A 22,758-nucleotide genomic window follows, 5' to 3' on the forward strand; every position below is an offset into this window, starting at 1 on the left:
AAACCGCATAAGGTTAACATGCTGGTTTTCCTTGCTCGTAACAAGGACATGACCGAGTTATAAATCATCGCGTGTGCGTGTGTGTGTGTGTGTGTGTGTGTGTGTGTGTGTGTGTGTGTGTGTGTGTGTGTGTGTGTGTGTGTGTGTGTGTGTGTGTGTGTGTGTGTGTGTGTGTGTGTGTGTGTGAAATTGTAGTGCCTGGTTTCTCTTATTTTGTATAGGCTACTTAATTTTTAAAAAACAAAACGGGCAATTATTTTATTTATTTATTATTTATTTTATTTTATGCATTTAAACGTTCAGCCTTCTCCTGAATTTAGTTTTTAAGTTCAATCAGGAGAAACAACTTGCATCTGTGCCGTTACCGCCCTTTGATCTGCATTCAATAAATAAGAAGTGTTATAAAATTGCCTCGTCTTTTTTTTAATAACCTTTTTTAAATTAAGCAATAAGCCCCAAGAGGCCGTGCTTTGCGGGGATTTTTTTTTTGCAATATTATCGCATACCGCGATATTGCGCCCCCTGTCTTCACCGCGGTGAAAATTCCTCAACCGTGACAGCCCTACACTAAGATCCTCTGAGACCAATCTGTTAATTATCCCCAGAGTAAACACAAAACATGGGAAAGCAGGATTTAGTTACTAAATCCTATTTTTTTAGTAACAAATAGCTGGAATAAACTCCCAGAGGATTTAAGACTTGCCCCAACTCTGAGCACCTTTAAAACAAGACTGAAGACTTTTATGTTTGCTATAGCTTTCTGCTAAAATCTTAAATACATTGCACTTTCTAAAAAGCTTTTTTAACTTTGCCTTTATTTTCTATTTTAATACTAAAATGCCTTTTTCTATTTTACCCATTTCTTTGCATATGTTTTTCTTTTACTTATCTATTATTTTATTTTATTGTATGACAATGTTTATATGTGAAGCACTTTGAGTCTGCCTTGTGTATGAAAAGTGCTATATAAATAAAGTTGCCTTGCCTTGCCTTAAGAGGAGTTTCGAGAAACGCTCCAAAGAAATGAACGATGGTTCACAAGATCCATCGTGAGAATGATCGTACGAGCGAAGATCCATCGTTATCGGGAAACTGGGCCCTGGGCTCCTTTGGGGGTTTCTGGTTGTGCCGTCCTCGGTATGTCTGCTAATACCCTGATGGCCAGCTAAACTCTTTCCCAAAAACACCAAGACCATGCAAACGTAATTCTCACTTCCACAGGTTTAATGGATGCACAGATGCAATTAAATTGTTATGGATTTAACAGATTTGAATGAAACGCTGAACCAGCTAGACGCCACTGAGTGTTTACTTCCTGGAGCCATGCGATAGGCCGATTGGAACCAACCGTCTTAAAGTGAACACGTCCTGAATAGAAACGCATAGGAAATGCACATTCCTGGAACACATAATTCTGTAATGCTGACTAAATGTAAAGCATGTATTCTTTACCTGTAGCATTAAACTTCTTACTCATAACAAAACACTGGTTGAGCCACAACAACACCACTGGGCTCCTTGGGGGTTGATTGAATACAGAAAGAAGTGGTGCCAGTATTTTAGCCTCTTCAATATGCGCAAAACTAAATGTTGAAATAGTGGTAATGTCACATTCAACCATTTCTTCCTCAACTCTTCTTTCTTGGCCAAGAGATGCAACGTTGATTTGTTGTCGCCACAAATAGCACAGGCAGGAACTTGTTCCGAAATGTTTGCATGTTTGCGTTACCTCCTACCTGCCGAGATGGGGTCTGTTTCACCTGGCCGCAAAATCAATAGTGTCTTCCCGTGGGCCGTCGCAAGCCAAGATGGGCGAGGCCATGAATATTAATTTACCAAATGACGTCAGTTAGTAAGGCTTTTCTGATATAAATCGTTTATGCATTGATTTTCTTTAATTTGCTAATGCAGGCAATGGAGGTAGAAGAAATTTTCAAGGACAGCATGCATATGCAACTCTGAGTGACCGCAGTGTTGTTTCAAAAGGATTTCAAAGGGAACAAGTACTAATAATAAGGCTAATAAGGCTATTAATGTCTTTACAACTTGTAAATGTTGTAAATACACAATGGACGCAAATAGCCTTATTGAAAGTCTATGGTCTTGAATAAAAAGAACAAGACATTGGTTTGTCTGCATGACCGTGTGTGTCAGGTTTCCACTTCAAAATGTGATTCATGTGTCTCTTCCTCTGGTCCGTCTCCTTTTTTTGATTCACTGTTTTGAGAGAGAAACAAAACAGAAGGAATAGGAAAAACCCAGAAGGAAATGACAAACTATGAGGTAATCAAGAAATAGTTTTCCTGATTCTCCTCATTGTTGTTATGGCTCTGGGTGTGTGTCCACTGGCTAGTTTGGAAGAAAGATATATTGAATAGAAAGAGGAACAGTTGAATGCTTTACGTAGATTGTAAGTACAAAAAATGCATCTAATTTATTTAATGACATTTGAGTTCTCCCTCTCGCTTTTCCTATTTTTTTCTTCTCCCTCTCCTCTCTCCTCTTTCTCTCCTCTCTTGCTCTTCCATCCCTCTCTCCTCCCCAGGTGAAGGAGGGGGTGGCGGACTCCTGGCAGGAGGATGAGGTGTGGAGGATGGAGCTGTACCTCTCCACGGGCATCATGGCTCTCTGTCTGCTCTCCCTGCTGGCCATCGCCTCCCTGCCCTCGGTGGCCGACGCCCTGAACTGGCGTGAATTCACCTTTGTGCAGGTAAGGTCAAATGCACACACACAGGAGATCGGTCGGCTCGAAAGTGGCGTGAGAAATCCAGAATTACTCTACTTATTCAGCGTCGGTTTGTGTCGAGGAATCACATTTTTTGTGATGATAAGCCCAGGCTTCTATTGTTATTATAGTTTATATATAAATGTATATATTGTAGTTTTATAGTCTTTATTGTTGTTGAAACTAGATAGGTTAATTCCCCAACGTTTACTGGCTGGCCCAGATAGGTGGAGTTGCAATACATTACATTAATTTAGCTCCCGCTTTGGTTCAAAGCGACATACAATAAGTGCATTCAACCATGAAGCAACCATGAAGCAACCATGAGTTTTTTATTTTAATCTTAACGGTACTGGGAGAGATGAGTACATACAATGCATCAAATAAGCAAAGAGCTGCATTATAGAAACAAGATTCTATTTCTGATTTCCCCCGCAGAGTAATGACCGCCCAGTAGGAACCCCGATATCAAAGCTGAAGCAGCATAGCACTGCTCTGCGGTTGTGTATTTAAGGATCAAACATTTCAAGAGCAGCTTGTATACTTTTTTTAATCTACAAAATAGGCCAATTACAAAATAGCCTTCTCTTAAACAATAGCCTTACTAAACAATATTAAAGATCCCATGCCATTCTATTTTATGATGCTTTAATAAAGGTATTAGTGGGCCACAAACACAGTATTCAAAGACGTCCCCGAAATTCAGCTGTGGTGCAGAGTTACAGTCACTCCGAAACAGTCGCACATTGAGCTTCCCCCAAACGCGCTGTTTCGGTGGGCGTGTCAAGGCACGTCAAGGAGGGGGGTGGGGGTGTGGCCCTGAACAGCTTGTAGCCACTACCATGCGCTCTGTATACGGTGGGCGTGTCAAGGCAGGTCATGGAGGGGGGTGGGGGTGTGGCCCTGAGCAGCTTGTAGCCACTGACAGTACCATGCGCTCTGTTTACGGTGGATGTATCGCAATGGCTCGTAGAAACCCATATTATACATAGATATCTGTATCATATAATATACAATATTATCACCTGGCCCTGAGCAGCTTGTAGCCACGGTACCATGCGCTCTGTTTACGGTGGATGTATCGCAATGGCTCTTAGAAACCCATATTATGCATAGATATCTATATCATATAATATATATTATCACGGCCAAAAGCTGTGTGAGCCTCCAGACGATAGGCCATTATGAATCTCAAACGACCGCGTCTACTTCAGATTGATGTGGAAGTGGAAGAACCAGAGACGTCGGAGAACCCGACGAAGTCCTTTGTGATTCATTATATCGTCTGGACGCGCACACAGCTTTTGGCCGTGATGTATTATTTGATATAGATATCTATGTATTATATGATATTATTTAGATATAGAGCAGAGCTCCAGGTCTGTAACGCAAGTGTTGTACACTTCCTTGTTATTTGGATAACCGTTCTGCTGTTGGTGTTATGGCATAACTCGTCGGACTCTCGTCTCTGGTATTTCTACAACGAGACTCGTAGTGGGGGTTATATCAGCCATGGTTGAGAATGAATTGGGGGAAAGGAACTTTGGCTTTGACTCCCTGAAGTAGGCTACATGAACCACGACATGGAGGAGAAAGGGATTGTTGGCCGCAAATGTATCCCGCTTGAGCCCTGCTTCCCGCCGCCTCGGCAGCGGTCTGCGCTAATCACCGCATCCTGAAGCCGAGGCGGTGGTCCATCGGCAGCCAGGCTCCGGCGGGAGACGACCGCGGTCAACAATCCCTTTCTCCTCCATGTCGTGGTTCATGACTTCAGGGAGTCAAAGCCAAAGTTCCTTTCCCCCAATTCATTCTCAACCATGGCTGAGATAACCCCCACTACGGGTCTAGTTGTAGAAATACCATAGACGAGAGTCCGACGTGTTATGCCATAACACCAACAGCAGAACGGTTATCCAAATAACAAGGAAGTGTACAACACTTGCGTTACAGTCCTGGAGCTCTATATCTAAATAATATCATATAATACATAGATATCTATATCAAATAATACATATTATCACGGCCAAAAGCTGTGTGCACGTCCAGACGATATAATGAATCACAAAGGACTTCGTCGGGTTCTCCGACGTCTCTGGTTCTTCCACTTCCACATCAATCTGTAGTAGACAGAACCGCGCGCTGCCTGCTGCCGGCGCAAGGCACCACCGCCCGGCTGCCCGCTGCCGGGCGGTGGTGCTTCGCGGCGGTGGTGCCTCGCGCCGCGGCAACCGGCGGAAGGCAGCATGTCGCAGTTCATGTACTTCGATGTCGTTCTGCCATTGCATTCAAAATTCTGTAACTAGCCTGTTACACGAACTAAGCAACTACCATACACGTATTAGCATTTAGCACTAGCTCAATCACGACTCCTTCAGAATTCTTGTGGGTGGTTACGAACCAACCAAGTGGGCAGGGCCATGAATAATAGTTTGACAACGCTACGTCACAGTGTCACCTTATCCAGATTGGCTCATTTCTTCTGCCTTTTTCCTTTCATTGCCTATTGCATTCAGCAGACAAACTGCATAGATTTCAAACTTACCACAGCTCACAAACTTATTCAGACCTATGTTATTTAACAAACAACAGGAAAAATGTGATTTTAATGGCATGGGCTCTTTAAACTAAACACGTCTCAGGTTTCAAAATGTTGATATACTATATGTGTTATAGCTGAATGGCTATAACACAAAGTTGTAATTTAGAAGTGTTAAAAGCAGATAGAAATATTGCTCTGGTGTGGGTTTAACACAACGCAAAAAGTACATGCTAAATCTGACATGTGTGTCAATTGGTGGAAACTATCACAGAACTAAAAGTAAGCATAATCATTGAGGTTTGCACAGTGTATAACAAATAAAACAAGAATTAAAAGTAGAAACAGACCAAAACTTAAAGATTTGTGAAACTTGTGTCTGAAATTTCCTTCACGGTTTATGACGACTGGGTCGACTAATAGTCATGATGGATTTGTTTTGACATAGAAGGAAACACACACACACACACACACACACACACACACACACACACACACACAGCCCTTCATAAAACACTGGTGATGTATTCCGGTACTGACTACAAAACATCAGTACAGTTCAATCTTACGACCAGGGCGTCCATGGAGCGTCTCTCCTCCCAAAGATATAAACACAAGACTCTATTACAAAGTAAGTCCAAAGACCAAAACCCTATGCATTCAATCAGTGACGATAATATTACCACTAATTGTACACAGCTCTTCGCTACTGAGTTATGTTTATTGAGTTGCTGTACTGCGTGTTACAAAGCGTATTTTTCTCTTACAATGCAATCTCGGGTATAAAGACACAACAAACAGGCATGGATGATGTTGGTTCATGTCATCACTTCGTAGGGAAATAAAGAACACGCTTACTCTGGCAGAAAGTTTTCTCAGAAAGCTCTCCCTCCCCTTTGCCCTTTTTAAGATGCTTCTCTAATAACAGAAACGTGTGTGAACGTGTAGTAGCACTTGATTAGACATTCAGACATGCTTTTCTAGGTCGTTTAGCAAGGGGTAGATTAGGAGATTGGAGAAAAGGAGAGAGGAGGAACAGAGAGAAGAGTTAAAGGAGATACAGAGCAAAGAGAGGAGATACAGGAAGATAAGAAACAGACAGAGGAGAGCCGGACAGTGGACAGAATACAGTGACTGTGTGAAGGCATGAGTGTAATGATGATCTCAGTATACAGTCTATTGGCCACACATGAGCATTGGATAAAAACATTGGGTAGACTGCAGGTAGTATCCCATTTCTTTTCACATAATGAACATTCAACAATATCATCATAACCATAACCAACAATTTTGACACTGATGTCACCGGTTCGGTATGGTACAAAATATAGGCCTACGCCGCGCGGCCACCATACGGTCTGCCTTACTGCATCGTGGTCCATCTGTTCAGCCCTGCTGACAACCACATCAACACGCTCATTAACACCGTCCAAAATTAGCAATTAGCACCAATGCCGCTTGACACTGTCTACTGCTGCTGTTACAAACAACTTTTTAACTCTGGGATCTCTTTTAAGCGTCTAGGCACGGAGCAGGACACGTTCCTGATGGGTTTGGAGATCAGGTCTATCAATCGATCAGCAGGCTTTTGGTCCCGCAGTGGTCAATTCGGATGTCGTTAAGTATGTAGGCGGGGCTTCATTTGCTCAAGGAAGCAATGTCCACAGCCAAGCTGTAGTTTGGCTGTGGACATTTCAAGATCGAACCCTGACGTCACTGCAGAGGTCCATGCCCATATTTGGCCATGGATGGTCTGGCCCCTCACCACCACTGATTAGTAGGGTTGAGCACCGACACTCTGTTCCAATTGGGCACCGGTTCCGACGTAAATGGTAGTAACGAGATCGGATAATCTGATAACTTTTTTTTAACGCCCCCTGCCCCGCCCCAATGGTGTTGCTGCGTCAACTTGCGTTAATTGCTGGTCGGTATACCGGTTCACACCGACACAAAATAGGGGCTACGAGTTCACAAGTCCTTTGTTACAGGTGCACAAATCCTATTCTGTGCATCGCAACTTCAAAGAGTCATGCACTTGACACTTTTGCTACAATCATTCCAGCAGAGTTGGTGCAAAACACATTCACACACCCGTGTTTCATAATCTGAGAACATGCACAAAAATTGTGCATTCGTAAACCCAAATGTGAACTAATGCATCAGAAGTTGCACATCTGTGAAATTTTTCCTCACAGATTAAATTATATAGATCGCTGTGTTCAATGAGCATTTTAATGAGCGAGCACAAGTCCATCGATGCAACTGCCCAAATCTGCTGCTACGAGTCTCAGCTGTTGTTTTTGTTGCAATACGTCTATGTGGTACAAGTGTAGCAAATGTTCAATGTTAAAAATTCAAAATCAAATATTCAACGTTAAAAAATTCAACGTAAATATTTTCAACGTCTCCCAACTCAACATGCCAAATTCAGCTACAAATTTCCATGTCAGAAAATTCAGTGTTAACAGCCGGGGACCCAAGGAAGAGCAATCGATCCTAAATGCTAGATCGCTGTTACACAAGGAGAGCGGGAATAAGAGCATTTTTGTTTTTTTTACTGCAGTATGAAGTAAACGATGAACTAATGCCTGTATGTGAAGTGTGTGTGTGATTGCAGTGAATTGGCTGGATTTACATGCAACGTAATAGTAATTGTTGTGGGTCAAGGAGCCCAATTTATTAGGGCACGAATTTGGGGCCATCCACCGGCGTCACTTTGCCTACGTCTGGTGTGATGCTGGGGCGATCTGTGATGTGATGCTGAAGCCCGCCGTCCACTCTGGAACGAGAGCGCAGAGCCGACAGTATTGCGCCACTGAAGCGGCAGCAGCCTGTAGTTCCAGTGGAAGCACGGCATGCCTCGGGAAGAGGCGCCCGACAGCAACCTGCTTTTTATTTGTCATACTCATATCTGTATTGTGTCACTCAGTGCAGAATAATTTTGGCTCTGCGCGCTCGTTGCGCTCTTGTTATGCCACCACAGAGGCATATCAACTGCTCCAGCCACTTAACGTGCATCCAGTGTCACTAAAAGAATACCCCCAATCCGTGTGCTCGATGACGATACAAACGTTAAAGTGTAAAGTTAAAGTTAAAGTTAAATTCCGGCGCAAATTGAACCCAGGATCTTTGTTTTGGCATGAAAACCCATCAAATAAGCCTTCCAGATACCTTTTTAATTGAAAATACAGTATTATAGTTTGCCGGGCGCAATGTTTGGCGTCCATGTTGTTGGCTTGGGGCATTGAGTTTCGCTTCTAAATCTGCATTTTTGAACCACTAATATTGTTAAAAATAGCACCAAACCCCTGCAGTAGCATGACTAGGGTCCCTGCACATAAAAAGAAGCACAAATAACTTAGTTTGCAAACCCGAAGTCCACACAAGTCGATTGCCGAATGCGCCCGGAGTTCTGTTCAAGGAGGAAAGTTTTGGAATTTATAATTTATGTAATATATATTTATAAAAAATATATTGCAAGTGTTGACGCGTCAATCAAAGGAATTGCATAAGTAACTACAGTTACAAAATAATTGTTTGCTACAATCAAGCATGGCACATTGTTGACGGAAGAAGCACAGCACACGTGATTGACTCATAGAGTGATGGACAGCTCAATCACCGGAGAAGACTACCCATCTACAGCTTGAAGGTCAAGAGAGAGATGGTTCATGTTTGTGTTTTATGGTTAGGGTCCCCGGCTGCGAAAAAAAAATGAAAAGTTACACTCCAGAAACTTTCCATAGACTGCCATTGCGGTACAATGACCGATCTCTGGTAGACCAGTGGCTTATTGTTCTGAATGTGCTCATTTTGATAAGGACGACTTCATCATTCCCAAAAGAGCTGCTGACCCAAAGAACCCAAAAGGAGTTTCATTGATGAGGAATGCAATCCCTCGAGTGCAGCAAGTGGCTACGGATAGACTTGAGGTAAAGTTGTTAGCTTATTTTTCGTGTTGTATATGATTGTTCACAATTGGTGTGGGGGAGTCACGAAATCGCGTGTGCGTCTTTCGTCAACAACGTGCCATGCTTGATTATAGCAAACAATTATTTTGTAACTGTAACTTACATATGCAATTCCTTTCATTTACGTGTCAACACTTGCTATATATTATTTATGAATATAAATTATATAAATTATAAATTACAACACTTTCCTCCTTGAACTGAACTCCGGCGCATTCGGCATTCGACTGTAAACACGGACCTACCGGTAATGCTTGTTAAACTGTCTTTTTAAATAAAAGCAAACTAAGTTGTTTGTGCTTCTCTTTATGTGTAGGGACCCTAGTCATGCTACTGCAGAGGTTTGGTGCTATTTTTAACAATATTAGTGGTTAAAAAATGCAGATTTAGAAGCGAAACTCAATGCCCCAAGCCAACAACATGGACGCCAAACATTGCGCCCGGCAAATTATAATACTTGATTTTCAATTAAAAAGGTATCTGGAAGGCTTATTTGATGGGTTTTCATGCCAAAACAAAGATCCTGGGTTCAATTTGTGCCGGAATTACACTTTAAGTTTTAAGCTTGGGCAAGTTCCGCACGTGAACGACTTCATGCCTGTCTACGCTTCAAACTCTTGCATGTTGCAGAAAATGTGCAACAGCGCCCCCTAGGGTCACACTGTTCGTGGCTTCTCTCCCCATAAAAAGCAACAGTCAGTGTTTAATGACGTTGATTTACCTTTGAGCATTTCCTTTTATAGGCTACTCTGTAAAATGCTGCTTAGAATTAACGTTTGTATCAAGAAAGAAAGAACCAGCGAGTGACGCTCTTATTCCCGCTCTCCTTGCTTGACTTGGGTCGCCGGATGTTAACACTGAATTTTTAGACATTGGATTTTGCAGCTGAATTTGGCATGTGGAATTTGGGGTAGTTTCCATTATTTTTTCGTTTAATTTTTAACGTTGAAAATTTGATTTTGAATTTTTTACATTGAAAAATAAAGATGCATATGATTTATTGATCGAAGCTGGGTCTAATCGTTGACAACACGCCATCGTCATTGTTCTCAGACACGCCCTCTGTTCGCTGATTTGGCGCCGCTGTGGCGGCCCCAGAAAACCAAATTACATACAGCAGGTCCAGACCTAGTACTGAAGGGAAATTCAAATTGAGCGGAAGTACTTAGGCGGGCGGAGCCAGGCTAGCCGGCAGGGGGCTCATTTTTCTACACTGGGACCATCCAAGCAGAACATTAAAATACATTGAAGGACACTTGCGGCATGTTAAAGTAGAAATCCGGTGTAAAATGGATCTTGGATATGTTTAGTATGATAACGAGTTTGAATGTTTGTTTGGGAGCAAAAAAGCGCGTATAGACGCATTTTTAAGTTGGCTGTTTTTAGCCAATTCTACCAAAACGCTATAAACTTGGAACGATGGGGGCATGTGTTATGGTAAAATGAAATCGTTATTTTAAACCACTGAACAGGCTAGAAGTAGCCTGACACTTCTTTGGTAGTATAATAAGGGTCTTAACATATAAAACGAGGCATTGATAACTTTGTAAGTGTACAGATTGTTTATTAAAAGGACATCTTGTTTTTAAGACTCGATAAGTAGATTGGTGAACACAACGCTTGCGTGTTGTTGACGGATGGCACAGTCTCTGTGTCCTTCAATCTACTTATCGAATCTTAAAGACAAGATGGCGTAGACGGGTGAACTACTGCTGGTATTGTGTGTATATAATGTCCTTATTAATAAACAATCTGTGCACTTACGAAGTTATCAATGCCTCGAAGTTATAATGGCGTATCCTAACCATAAACAATCTGTGCACTTACGAAGTTATCAATGCCTCGAAGTTATAATGGCGTATCCTAACCATCGAGCGGCAGCCAGCAACAGTTGCTCTCTCTCTTTTCTTCCCTTTTAGCTATTTGTTTCATATTTATTGTTTTCTATTACCGTTTTTTTTCTTTAGTAAGTTGTTGTACTAACCTCAGCCAACTATGTTTAGGAACATTTTTTTCGTGTTTTTTGTCCGTGTGTCTCATTCTTGGGACAATTTTTCCCGACCGCGTCTCCGTTGGGGCGCAACAATGCGGCGTATCTATTGTTTACACCCGAGATCAGCTGTTGTCGCTACAACCATCGGCACTGATGCGGGAGAGACCTGAAATCCCCAGAGAACTGAGGAGGAAGTTCAGGGGATGTAAGGCTGGACGTAAACACTGAGAAAAGAAGCGGCTAATAAGACGGACGAGCTGGCAGGCTTGGTGAGGACTCTGCGGGTGTATCGTGAGAGCAGTGTGCTGTGTTTCACGGAGACGTGGCTCCATGAGGACATTCCGGACGTTAATGTTACTGTGGACTAGGGCTGAACGATTTATCGTTTTCTGATCGAAATCACGATTTCAGACAACGCGATCTCGGGATTGCCAAAGACACGTTTTTTTCAGTCTTACTGTGCGTTCACGCGTCAAGTAGAGACGCGATTCGGGCGAATTAATATAATCTAATTGTATATATAATATCACGGCCAAAAGCTGTGTGAGCCTCCGGATGGCCGTAGGGCTGGGAGCTCTCTTCGAGGGGTTTGTTTACCGGCGTTTGTTTACCGGCGTTGCTATGGTTAACAGCGTTAACATGCGTTCAACAGCGTGGCCACTGAGTCACATGTGTAACGTAACAGCCAATCAGCGTTCAACCGTCAAACTCAGTGCAGTTCAGTCCGGGGTGAACTGCAGCATGGAGGAGAAAGTGAATGTTTCCGTTTGCGACTCCCGGAGCTCTATATATAATATAATAGTATGTAATATAATATTTCTATCTATAATATCACGGACAAAAACTTTGTGCGCCTCCGGATGGCCGTAGCTGTCATAGGGATTGGGCTTCTCGGGGTTTGTTTACCGGCGTTGCTATGTTTCCGGTCTTGTGTGTTCCAATGGTTTATTAGGTAGGCCGAGCTAATAAATCTCTGTCTATTCAATACTTCATTCACTGCCTCTTCCGTGGTCATTACAATATTATGAATAGACTGCGTTGGGTTCTCCGAAGTCTCTCCCTTTGTTGTTATACTCTGATGCACGAATTAACTAAAAGAGCCATCTTTGACTGTCTTAAAAAAACAGCTAAAAAGTAGTAGTACTTTTCTAAGTTAAGACAGTCAAAGATGGCTCTTTTAGTTCATTTGTAACAACTGCAGTTGGTCAAGGACTTTAGTTTACATGCATGTTTCTTAAAGGTTGGGTACGCGATTTGCGAAACGCCAGCAGATTTTGAAAATACACAACTCAAATGGTCCTACCCCCTCCCCTTCAACGCTGACTCTGACTCCACCCATTCGAAGTACTTGGACGCGCAATCATGCACGAGCGCGAACAGAGATGCGCGAGAGCGAGCCAGGCTAGCGTAGGTTTTCGTTTAACAACATGGCACTACATTCAGCTGTAAATTGCACCCAGTACCGCGGGAAGTAGGGGTTTTGGGGGTGCTGCAACACCCCCTGTCCGAGGCCCTGTCTTATCACAGAAAACGATCATTTCTAAAAACCAAAGTGGAGATTTCTGAAAACGCCGGTTATGTGTTGTCGTATCAACGGGGAGAAACGGGATTTTAGGTTCTGAAGCGTCACATTATGCACCAGGAAATGCTTAACGTCATGTGAGCATCCGCTGTACCGTATTGGTCCGAATATAAACACAAACCCCATTGTAATACGACCTATATTTGGAAAAAAGATTTGAAGCCCAGATCTTGATTTCATGAATAAATAAATTGTATTAATTGAAATAATATACGAAAATAAAAAGGCATAGAATAAAACACTGCATTGCCACTAAACAGTAGTGCAAATAGGCCGTAGTGATGTGTACACCAAAGACTTCCTGACACTCCTCTGCCCCGCTGTGTTCGCTCTGGCTGTGGTCGCTCCGAACTGTTTCGGCCCGTGGCAAAGCGAGTCATCCTCGCTGCTGTCCAAGGCATGTTGAGACGCAGCATTTATTTAATGCTCATATGTCCTAGTGCTGAAAAAAGGTTATATGAAAAAGTGTGAGGGTAGCGGTGGTGCGCTAAACTTGTTCTGTGAGCAGCTGGATGTGAACCATGGTGTGAAGGAAGTGAACACAACGATCGATTTTCAACTGTGCGCGCATGCACTGGTGTAATTGAGCTGCGCTGCTATATATCTTTTTTATCAATGTGGCGAGTTGCGAGTCTAGTGCAGGCCGGGGTTTTTTTTCACAGCACCCCCTGCTGAGAATACGTTCTCGCGGCTATGGTTGCACCAGATGTTATAAACATTAAACGGTCACATAAATCAATACTATTTTTAGAAAATGTATGTTTGTTTCATATAATTGTATTGGAAGTCCTGGTTTTCACTAGGGTTGCCGCGGTGTGGACATTTTCACACCGAGTAATAGGCTACACTCGTCTCAACACCGGTATTACCGAGTATAAACGGTATAAACTTTGAAACTAGGTCAACCGCCACACAAGCATCGGTTTTTAGACCCTTCTCGTCCTTCAGTTGCCGCCAACGTTCAAAAGCAGCGCCTAGGATTATTCTTGATTTCAGTTTTTCTCTTTCAGCGTTTTTATTATCAATTACTCTCTGAAAAAGAGTTTTCCTTCTCTTTGCTGGTGGTGGTGGTGGTGGTGGGGATTGTGGCGTCTTGTCTGCCATGGAAATTGTCTTCTACTGCTAGGTCCAAATGTGGATTAACTAGTTCCAGTAGATACCGCAGGATAACAACAAACAGGAGCTCTGGGTCACGAGTACTGCACGAAGGGGTCGCGCGCGGGGCGCGGGGGAGGGGGGGAGGGGGAGTGCAGTACGACCGTTTGATTGACGTACTTACTGTCCAATGAAACTCGGTGGCAATGGATATGATTGGCTGGAGTTTTTCGAGCCCTGCACGTTCCACAGATGATTGACAAGTTTAATTTTCATGTCAGTACTTCTAACTCAGTGGCTGTAAGCGGGTTATGATAAGGATTTCAAGTAATTTTGCAAAAATGGCCAAAAAAGCAAATCACCTATGCAACCTTTAATAAATACATTTAAAATTATTTTTTAACTTTAGTTAGAGTAATAGCATGTAATGTTTTAATGGTATGATGTCATGTTTGTAAATATTACTGTACATTGTGAATATTGCACTGAAGCTTGATTTGAAGAAAATCGTGAAGAAAATCGAAATCGCAATATCTGCCAGAAAAATCGCAATTCAATCTTTTCCTGAAATCGTTCAGCCCTACTGTGGACGGCTTTCAGACTGTTCGGGCGAACAAGAATCACAGAGAGAGTGGCAAGAGGAAAGGTGGTGGACTTGCTATTCTTATTAACAACAAGTGGTGTCATCATGGTCCCGTCATGGTGAAGGAGCGGGTGTGCAGCCCGGACATTGAACTGCTTGCCGTGAGTCTGCGGCCATATTATCTGCCGAGGGAGTTCTCACACGTGATATTCCTGGTTGTTTACATTCCTCCGACTGCAAACGCGGTGCACGCGAGTGACGTCATCCACACCGTCGTCGCGGGACTCCAGACACGGCACCCTGACGCATTCTTTGCGATATCTGGGGACTTCAATCACATCACTCTGGCTGCAACACTGCCCACTTTCAAGCAGTTTGTTGACTGTCCTACCAGGGAAAACAAGAAACACTGGGCCTTCTGTATGCAAATGTTAAGGATGCTTACAGCTCCACTGCCCTTCCCCCTCTTGGAAAATCGGACCATTACCTCATCCACCGGCAGCCCCTGTGTAAGCCCCAAGTCCAGCGGCTACCTGTGACCACCAGGACTGTGAGGAGATGGTCACAGGAGACCGATGAAGCTTTGAAAGGCTGCTTTGAACTAACAGACTGGGAGTTGCTCTGTGATTCACATGGAGAGGACCTTGATGATCTCACGGACTGCATAACTGGGTACATCAACTTCTGTGTGGACAGTGTTGTTCCTACAGTGACTGTACGCTGTTTCCCCAATAACAAGCCGTGGGTCACCAGAGACATCAAGGTCCTGCTGAATGAGAAGAAGAGAGCAGATGAGGCGGGTACAGAGGAAGCTTAAGGAGAGGATCCAACAGGGTAAGGACAGCTACAGGAGGAAGTTGGAGCGCAAACTCCAGCAGAACAACCTGAAGGACGTGTGGAGCGGCATGAGGAGCATCACTGGCCACAAACCATCGGGCAGCCAAACAATAGGAGGTGGTACTAAACGAGCCAACGTGTTGAACCTGTTTTTCAATAGGTTTGATGAGAGGGCTCCGGAATACCCCTCCCCCAGCTCCTCTACAACCATCCACCTCCAAACCTCCAGCCCTGCTGCCCACCTCCATTCCTTCCTGACTACACCCTAGCTGTTCTCTCCCCCCCACCATCAACTCTCCCCACCCCCTTCAACACACACGGCAGACAGACCTTCACTGCAGAGCAGGTGAGGAAGGAGCTGTGCAGACTCCGCCCAGGCAAGGCAGCAGGACCCTACGGTGTCAGCCCAAGGGTCCTCAAAACATGTGCAACCCAGCTGAGTGGAGTTCTGCAGCACATCTTCAACCTGAGCCTGAGTCTGGAGAGGGTCCCTGTACTGTGGAAGACATCCTGCCTGGTACCTGTACCGAAGAAGGCGCGTCCCAGCATCCTCAACGACTACATACCGGTGGCACTGACGTCTCACCTGATTAAGTCCCTGGAGAGGCTGGTCCTGTCACTTCTTCTGCCCTTGGCCAGCTCATCATTGGACCCTCTTCAGTTTGCTTACCAGCCGAGACTAGGAGTGGAGGACGCCATCATCTTCCTGCTCCACCGTGCCTGCGCCCACCTGGACAGTCCGGGAAGCCCTGTGAGAATCCTGTTCTTGGACTTCTCCAGTGCGTTCGACACCATCCGGCCTGCTCTGCTGGGGAGTAAGCTGACGGCGATGCAGGTGGACCCTCACCTGATTTCCTGGATTACAGACTATTTGACAGGTCGACCGCAGTATGTCAGACTGCAGGACGGTGTGTCTGATACTGTGGTCAGCAGCACTGGGGCTCCTCAGGGAACTGTTCTTTCCCCCTTTCTGTTCTCCCTGTACACCTCGGACAGGGAAGGAGGAGGAGTACAGGAGCGTTGTTGACTCCTTCATCGAGTGGTGTGAACTAATCATCTGCTTATCAACCCCACCAAGACTAAGGAGCTGGTGGTGGATTTCCGCAGGAGGAAATCTGCCCCTACACCCATCTCCATCAACGGTGTGACTGTGGATGTTGTCCAGGATTACAAATACCTTGGAGTATACCTGGATAACAAACTGGACTGGGCCAAGAACACCGAGGCTGTTTACAAGAAGGGCCAGAGTCAACTCTATTTCTTGAGGAAGCTCCGGTCATTCAAAGTATGTAACATCATGCTGAGGATGTTCTACCAGTCGATGATAGCCAGTGCCATCTTTTTTGAGGTTGTGTGCTGGGGCAGCAGGCTGAGGGCAGCAGATGCCAGGAAGATCAGTAGGATCATCAGGAAGGCTAGCTCCATCCTGGGGGTCCAGCTGGACTCTTTGGTGGTGGTGTCTGAGAGGAGGATGCTGTGTATACTACACAATATCCTGGTCAACAATGCTCACCCTCTCCACCAGGTGCTGACCTCGAGCAGAAGCACCTTCAGCAATAGACTCATCCTCCCCCGGTGTAACACAGAACGCCAGAGGTAGTCTTTTCTTCCTGTGGCCATCAGACTGTTTAACGCATCTACCTTCGGCTGCAGAAGGGACCGTGGAGACACTATGCCCTGAGTCCAATGTCACTTTATTTATTTATTTATTTTTACCCAATTTATTTATTTATATATTTATTTATTTTTACCCAATCTTAAATTTTAAATTTTCACTTCATCACTTTGGTCAATTTATGCTGCCAACAATTGCTGCTATAATATTTATCACTTTACCACTTTTACCACTAATCGCTTTTATGAAGTTACATATGCCTGCCTGAAGGTATATTTCATTGAATTCAGCCTCAAATAGCTAAGTCAGAAGGGCAAGCGCCGTCCAGGTAACATTGTTAGTATATCAAATCACTTTTTTTTGTTTCCTTTTAAAAGCATTCAAAAGGTCCTGACTATGCCCAGAACTTTTATCCAATCGCTCGTTTTCACTTATTTAGTTTGTACTTATTTTATTTTATTTCTATCTATTTTGACTCCAACACTATTACTTTCCCACCTTTGTATTGTAACTGTTGCACAGTAATTTCCCTCGGGATAAATAAAGCATCTTTAATCTTGAATCTTACCCAACTCCGTTGTGTAGTATTCCCTCTTGTCTGCAGAAAGTAAGAGTTTGCTTGGATGGTCCCAGTGTAGTTTGAAAAATGCAACCCCTGCCAGCGACTTTCATTGGTTAATGATGCAATTGGGCCAACCCAAATCCACCACTACATCTTGGATCCAGGAGATGGCGCCACAGGAGACGATCTTCCACGCCGGCAATGGACTCTGCTGAACCGTCTACGTACTGGGGTCGGTCGGTTCAAATCTTCAATGAAGAAGTGGGGCCTGACAGACAGCGCTGCATGCGAGTGTGGTGCCCCTGAACAGAATGTCGAGCATATTATGACCACCTGCCCCCTATACAGACCACCCTCGGAAGCCGGCCTCTTTGACGTGGGACCAGAGACAAGGGCATGGCTACAAGACACTGAGTTGGACCTCTGATGTTACACGAAAGAAGAAGAAGCAATTTTGTCCCGCCTACGGACGCTCTGCGTCATACAGATACAAATAACTTTTGCTGTACTTGTAGCAAAAGATAGGATACAAATCATTTTTGCAACACATAGACGTGTTGCAAAAGTATCCGCAAGAAAAACAACAGATGAGACTCGTAGCAGCAGATTCGAGCAGTTGTATCGATGGACTTGTGCTTGCTCATTAAAATGCTCATTGAACATAGTGGTCTATATCAGTGGTTTTCAAACTGTGGGGCGCGCCCCCCCTGGGGGGCGCCAGAGTTCTTCAGGGGGGGCGTGACGTGAGAAAAAAAAAAACGAAGAAAAACCCGAAAGTCGTACTTCAACTGTAGAAGTAACACATAACTAAATCAATTTACAACCGTTTATCTTCGTGCAAACCATTTAACAAATCTACACACTTGTATCTTCAATAATACCTAAACAGAATTTCGATATAATTTAAAATTTCTTCAGAATCACAGTTTTAGTTTCATACCGCTTCGTTTTCAGCTGTTTTCATTGAAGACGTTTGCCCATTCTGATACACCTACTTCTAGACATCGTTACTCATTCATTTTTCAACCGTTTACCATCGTTCAAACTATTAAACAAATCTACACACTTGTATCTTTAATTCTATCTAAACGAAATTTTGATAGCATTTATACTTTTTTCAGAATCACAGTTTTAGTTTCAAACCGGCATCGTTGTCACCATAGCAGCGCCAGTAAACAAACCCCGCCGAATAGTCGAATCTCTGGACTGAAAAGGCAGATCTGATTCGACTCAGAAAGTTCAGAGTCGGAAAATAATATTGCTGGCTAACTTTAGTTAAATGGATCGGTTTTTAGTACCTAAAGCTACAGTGAGTAAGGAGACAGAGTGTGGGTCAAGCAAAAAAAGAAGGAAGTATGACAATGAATATTTAAACTTGGGATTTTCATGGACTGGAGCTGAAGATGCTCCACTGCCACAGTGTGTGGTTTGCAAAGAGGTGCTAGCTAATGACGGTATGAGACCATGTCGACTCCGGCGTCATATTGAGACCAAGCACCCAAGTCTGGTGACCAAGCCCCGAGAGTTTTTTGATAGGAAGCTAAATGAACTGCGGTCACAGAAGAAAGTAATCCAGACATTTAGCAATGTAAATGACAAGGCAACTGAAGCGTCATATCATGTGGCGTTACGCATAGCTAAGGCAGGTAAACCCCACAACATCGGAGAAACATTAATCTTACCTGCTGCCAAAGATATGTGTTCCATGATGCTGGGAGAGGCTGCTGCCGCCAAGCTAAATGCCATCCCGCTATCTGACAACACCGTCCAGCGCCGCATCTCAGACATGGCATCTGACGTGAAAGAACAGGTGCTGAACGGTGTTCGTGAGAGCCCGTTCTTCTCGATTCAGCTTGATGAATCTACCGACGTGGCTAACTGTGCGCAATTAATGGTGTATGTGCGCTATGTTGAAGAGCTCAGTGTCCAGGATGAGTTTTTGTTTTGTCATCCTCTGCCAACTCGCACTACAGCAGAAGAAATATTCAAGGCTTTGAATGAATTCATGCAGGAGAGTCGTATTGATTGGAGCCGTTGTTCTGGAATATGTACGGATGGGGCAAGGGCAATGACAGGCCGACACAGCGGCCTGGTGAAGAAAGTGCAAGCGGTTGCCCCGGCCGCTGTTTGGAAGCACTGTATTATCCATCGCCAGGCCTTGGCGACCAAGAAGATGCCAAAAGAGCTGCGCGCAGTCCTGGATGAGGCAGTAAAAATTGTCAACCTAATTAAATCACGCGCCATGAATTCTCGTCTTTTCTCCGTCCTCTGCAATGAAATGGGCGCTCACTTCCAACAGCTGCTGAGTCTACAGGTGTGTTTCCCAGTACATTTAAGCATGCCATAGTGGAGCCTTTACTTAAAAAAACAGGCTTAGACCCGACTGTCCTCAGTAACCTCAGGCCTATTTCAAAGCTGCCACTCTTGTCCAAGATCCTAGAGAAGTTGGTCTCTGAACCGCTGTCATTATTTCTGGATCAGGGTAACATCCATGAGACCTTTCAGTCTGGTTTCCGCAAACTTCACTCTACGGAGACGGCCTTACTGAAAGTGTCCAGTGACATTATGATGTCTGCTGATTCGGGAAAGAGCACTGTTCTAGTTCTCTTAGATCTGTCCTCAGCCTTTGACACAGTTGACCACCAGATCCTGCTGAGAAGACTGAGGGATGAAGTAGGACTGTCAGGGTCAGTTTTACACTGGTTCTCGTCATACCTCTCTGGGCGTAGCTTTAGTGTCACTGTTAACCAAATAAGGTCTGAGTCAGCAGATCTGTTGTGTGGAAGAAAGTGCAAGCGGTTGCCCCGGCCGCTGTTTGGAAGCACTGTATTATCCATCGCCAGGCCTTGGCGACCAAGAAGATGCCAAAAGAGCTGCGCGCAGTCCTGGATGAGGCAGTAAAAATTGTCAACCTAATTAAATCACGCGCCATGAATTCTCGTCTTTTCTCCGTCCTCTGCAATGAAATGGGCGCTCACTTCCAACAGCTGCTGTTCCACTCCGAGGTCCGTTGGCTGTCTCGGGGAAAGGTCCTCACCCGCTTGTGTGATTTGCGCGAGGAAGTGCGCCTATTTCTTTCAGAAATCAGCTCTCCACTGCTGCAGCATATGGAGGACATGAACTGGGTTGCAAAGTTAGCATATCTTTCTGATATCTTTGAACGGATAAACGCACTGAACACCTCTCTGCAGGGCAAAGAATGCAATGTATTTTTGGCACACGATCGAGTCTCTGGATTCAGGAAAAAGTTGGACCTGTGGTGCGCTCGTGTTAAACGGGGCTCGGTGGAAATGTTCCCGACCTTGGAAGATGTCGTGGAGAAGGCAGAGCTCCAACTGGGAACTGTACAACAGGTGGTCATTGCGCATTTGGAGGGGCTGCGTGAGCAGTTTGGAGAGTATTTTGGAGAAGAGATCTTAGCAAATCAGTGGGTGAGAAATCCATTCTCTTTCCCAGTGTCACCCTGTGATAGACTGACCATGCAAGAGGAAGAAGCCCTTGTTGAGCTCAACTCTAATATGGACTTGAAACAAAAGATGACTGAAGTGTCACTTGCACACTTTTGGCTGTCTGTGAAGACTGAGTTCCCACACCTCTCCAAAAAAGCGATGCAGGTTCTCCTCCCCTTCACATCCACATACCTGTGTGAGTGCGGTTTTTCCGCGTTAACCACGATTAAAAACAAGTACCCGGTCAAGGCTGCGGGTAGAGGATGACCTTCGTTTATTCCTCTCTACAGTGCAGCCCCGCATCAGCCGCCTGTGCGCGTCAAAGACGCAAACTCATTGCTCCCACTAAGCTTAAAAGGAGACTAAACTGGCAGTTTACGATTAAGATGTTCAAATGTATTTAATGTTTAAAAGTTAAAGTTTAAAAGTATATAAAGTTGTTAAATTGTGTTTAACAGTTAAGTTGTTTAATTGTGTTTGTGTTTATAAATGTGTTTAAAAACGCACAAAGATGTTATAATATTTCAGAAATATGTTTAAAATGTTTTAAAAATATGTTTAAAAAATATGTTTCCAATGTTTCAAAAATATGTTTCAAATGTTTTAAAATGATGATCAGAGATGTTTAAAATGTGTAAAATTATTAAAATAGCTTTCAAAACACAGGTATTTAGAAAAAAAAAAAATTTGGGGGGGGGGGGCTCAGCTGAATTTTGTTCTCTGAGGGGGGGCTCACTCTCTCACACTTTGAAAACCCCTGGTCTATATCATTTCATTTGTTAGGAAATATTTCACAGATTTGGAACTTCTGATGCATTAGTTCACATTTGGGTTTAGGAATGCACAAATTTTGTGCATGTTCTCAGATTATGAAACACGGGTTTGTGAATGTGTTTTGCATCAACTGCGCTGCAATGATTGTAGCAAAAGTGTCAAGCGCATGACTCTTTGAAGTTGCGATGCACAGAATAGGATTTTTGCACCTGTAACAAAGGACTTGGGAACTCGTGGCCCCTGTTTTGTGTTTACAATGGAAGGAAAAATATTCACAACTTCAAATTTGCTGTTACACATTTGTGACTTTAGTGTACGCATGCTAAAGACTTATGCTATATTAATACCTTCATAGTAAATGATTTAATTATACATATTTGTAATTTGTAAAAAACAAAAAAAACAACAGTTTTTTCTTGTTTGTTCTACGCTTTGTATGTGTATAAGAGTATAGTGGGGGAGGGGGTAAGGTAGTGGCTAAGGTATTTGACTCTCAGCTCAGAGGTTCTTGGATTGATTCCAGATGTCTCACCTGTAGGCATCCTTGAGCAGGATGGCCCTAAACACCGTAATGACCTTTAAAGGAAATGGACTGCAAGACGCTCTGGATGAACACATCTCCAAAGAACTAAACAGTAGTAGTAGTTAGGGTTGGTTATCGTTTGGGTTTTATCCGATACCAGTGCCTACTTGGTACTTTTTAAACGGTTCCGGTGCTAAAACGGTTGTCGAACCAGTACTTAAAAAAACGAAACCGCACACCCTTGCATACATGCACATTAAGCAGAAAGTCAGCGGACACGAGTTGAAGTTTAGAACATAGCACACATTGTTGTCACACACGCTGTTGAATGGCAATGGTGTTTGCTAGCCTACTTGATATGCAAAATTTGCTGTTGCCATTAAATTACTCGAATTACCCGAAGAGGAAAGGCTGCTGTGAGTGCTGTGACTGATAAATTATTGTTTACATTTTTTTTTATAATAATCCTCCTCATCGTCATCCGCTTATCCGGGGTCGGGTCGCGGGGGGAGC

The 22,758-nt window shown here is 43.8% G+C and overlaps 1 protein-coding gene across 4 annotated transcripts in view; it reads left to right on the top strand.

Annotated features, from left to right (window-relative positions):
* LOC130381333 (metalloreductase STEAP3-like) overlaps window positions 1-22,758 on the top strand; it is a 78,451-nt gene that overhangs the window by 43,692 nt on the left and 12,001 nt on the right. For all 4 annotated transcript variants that reach the window (XM_056588856.1, XM_056588855.1, XM_056588857.1 and 1 more), the window contains one exon: window positions 2,546-2,710. In XM_056588856.1, coding sequence (XP_056444831.1) covers window positions 2,546-2,710 — 165 coding nt within the window. The remainder of the gene's footprint in view (window positions 1-2,545; window positions 2,711-22,758) is intronic.

Source organism: Gadus chalcogrammus, chromosome 4 (genome assembly GCF_026213295.1).
Source record: "Gadus chalcogrammus isolate NIFS_2021 chromosome 4, NIFS_Gcha_1.0, whole genome shotgun sequence".
In the NCBI taxonomy this organism is placed as follows: Eukaryota; Metazoa; Chordata; class Actinopteri; order Gadiformes; family Gadidae; genus Gadus; species Gadus chalcogrammus.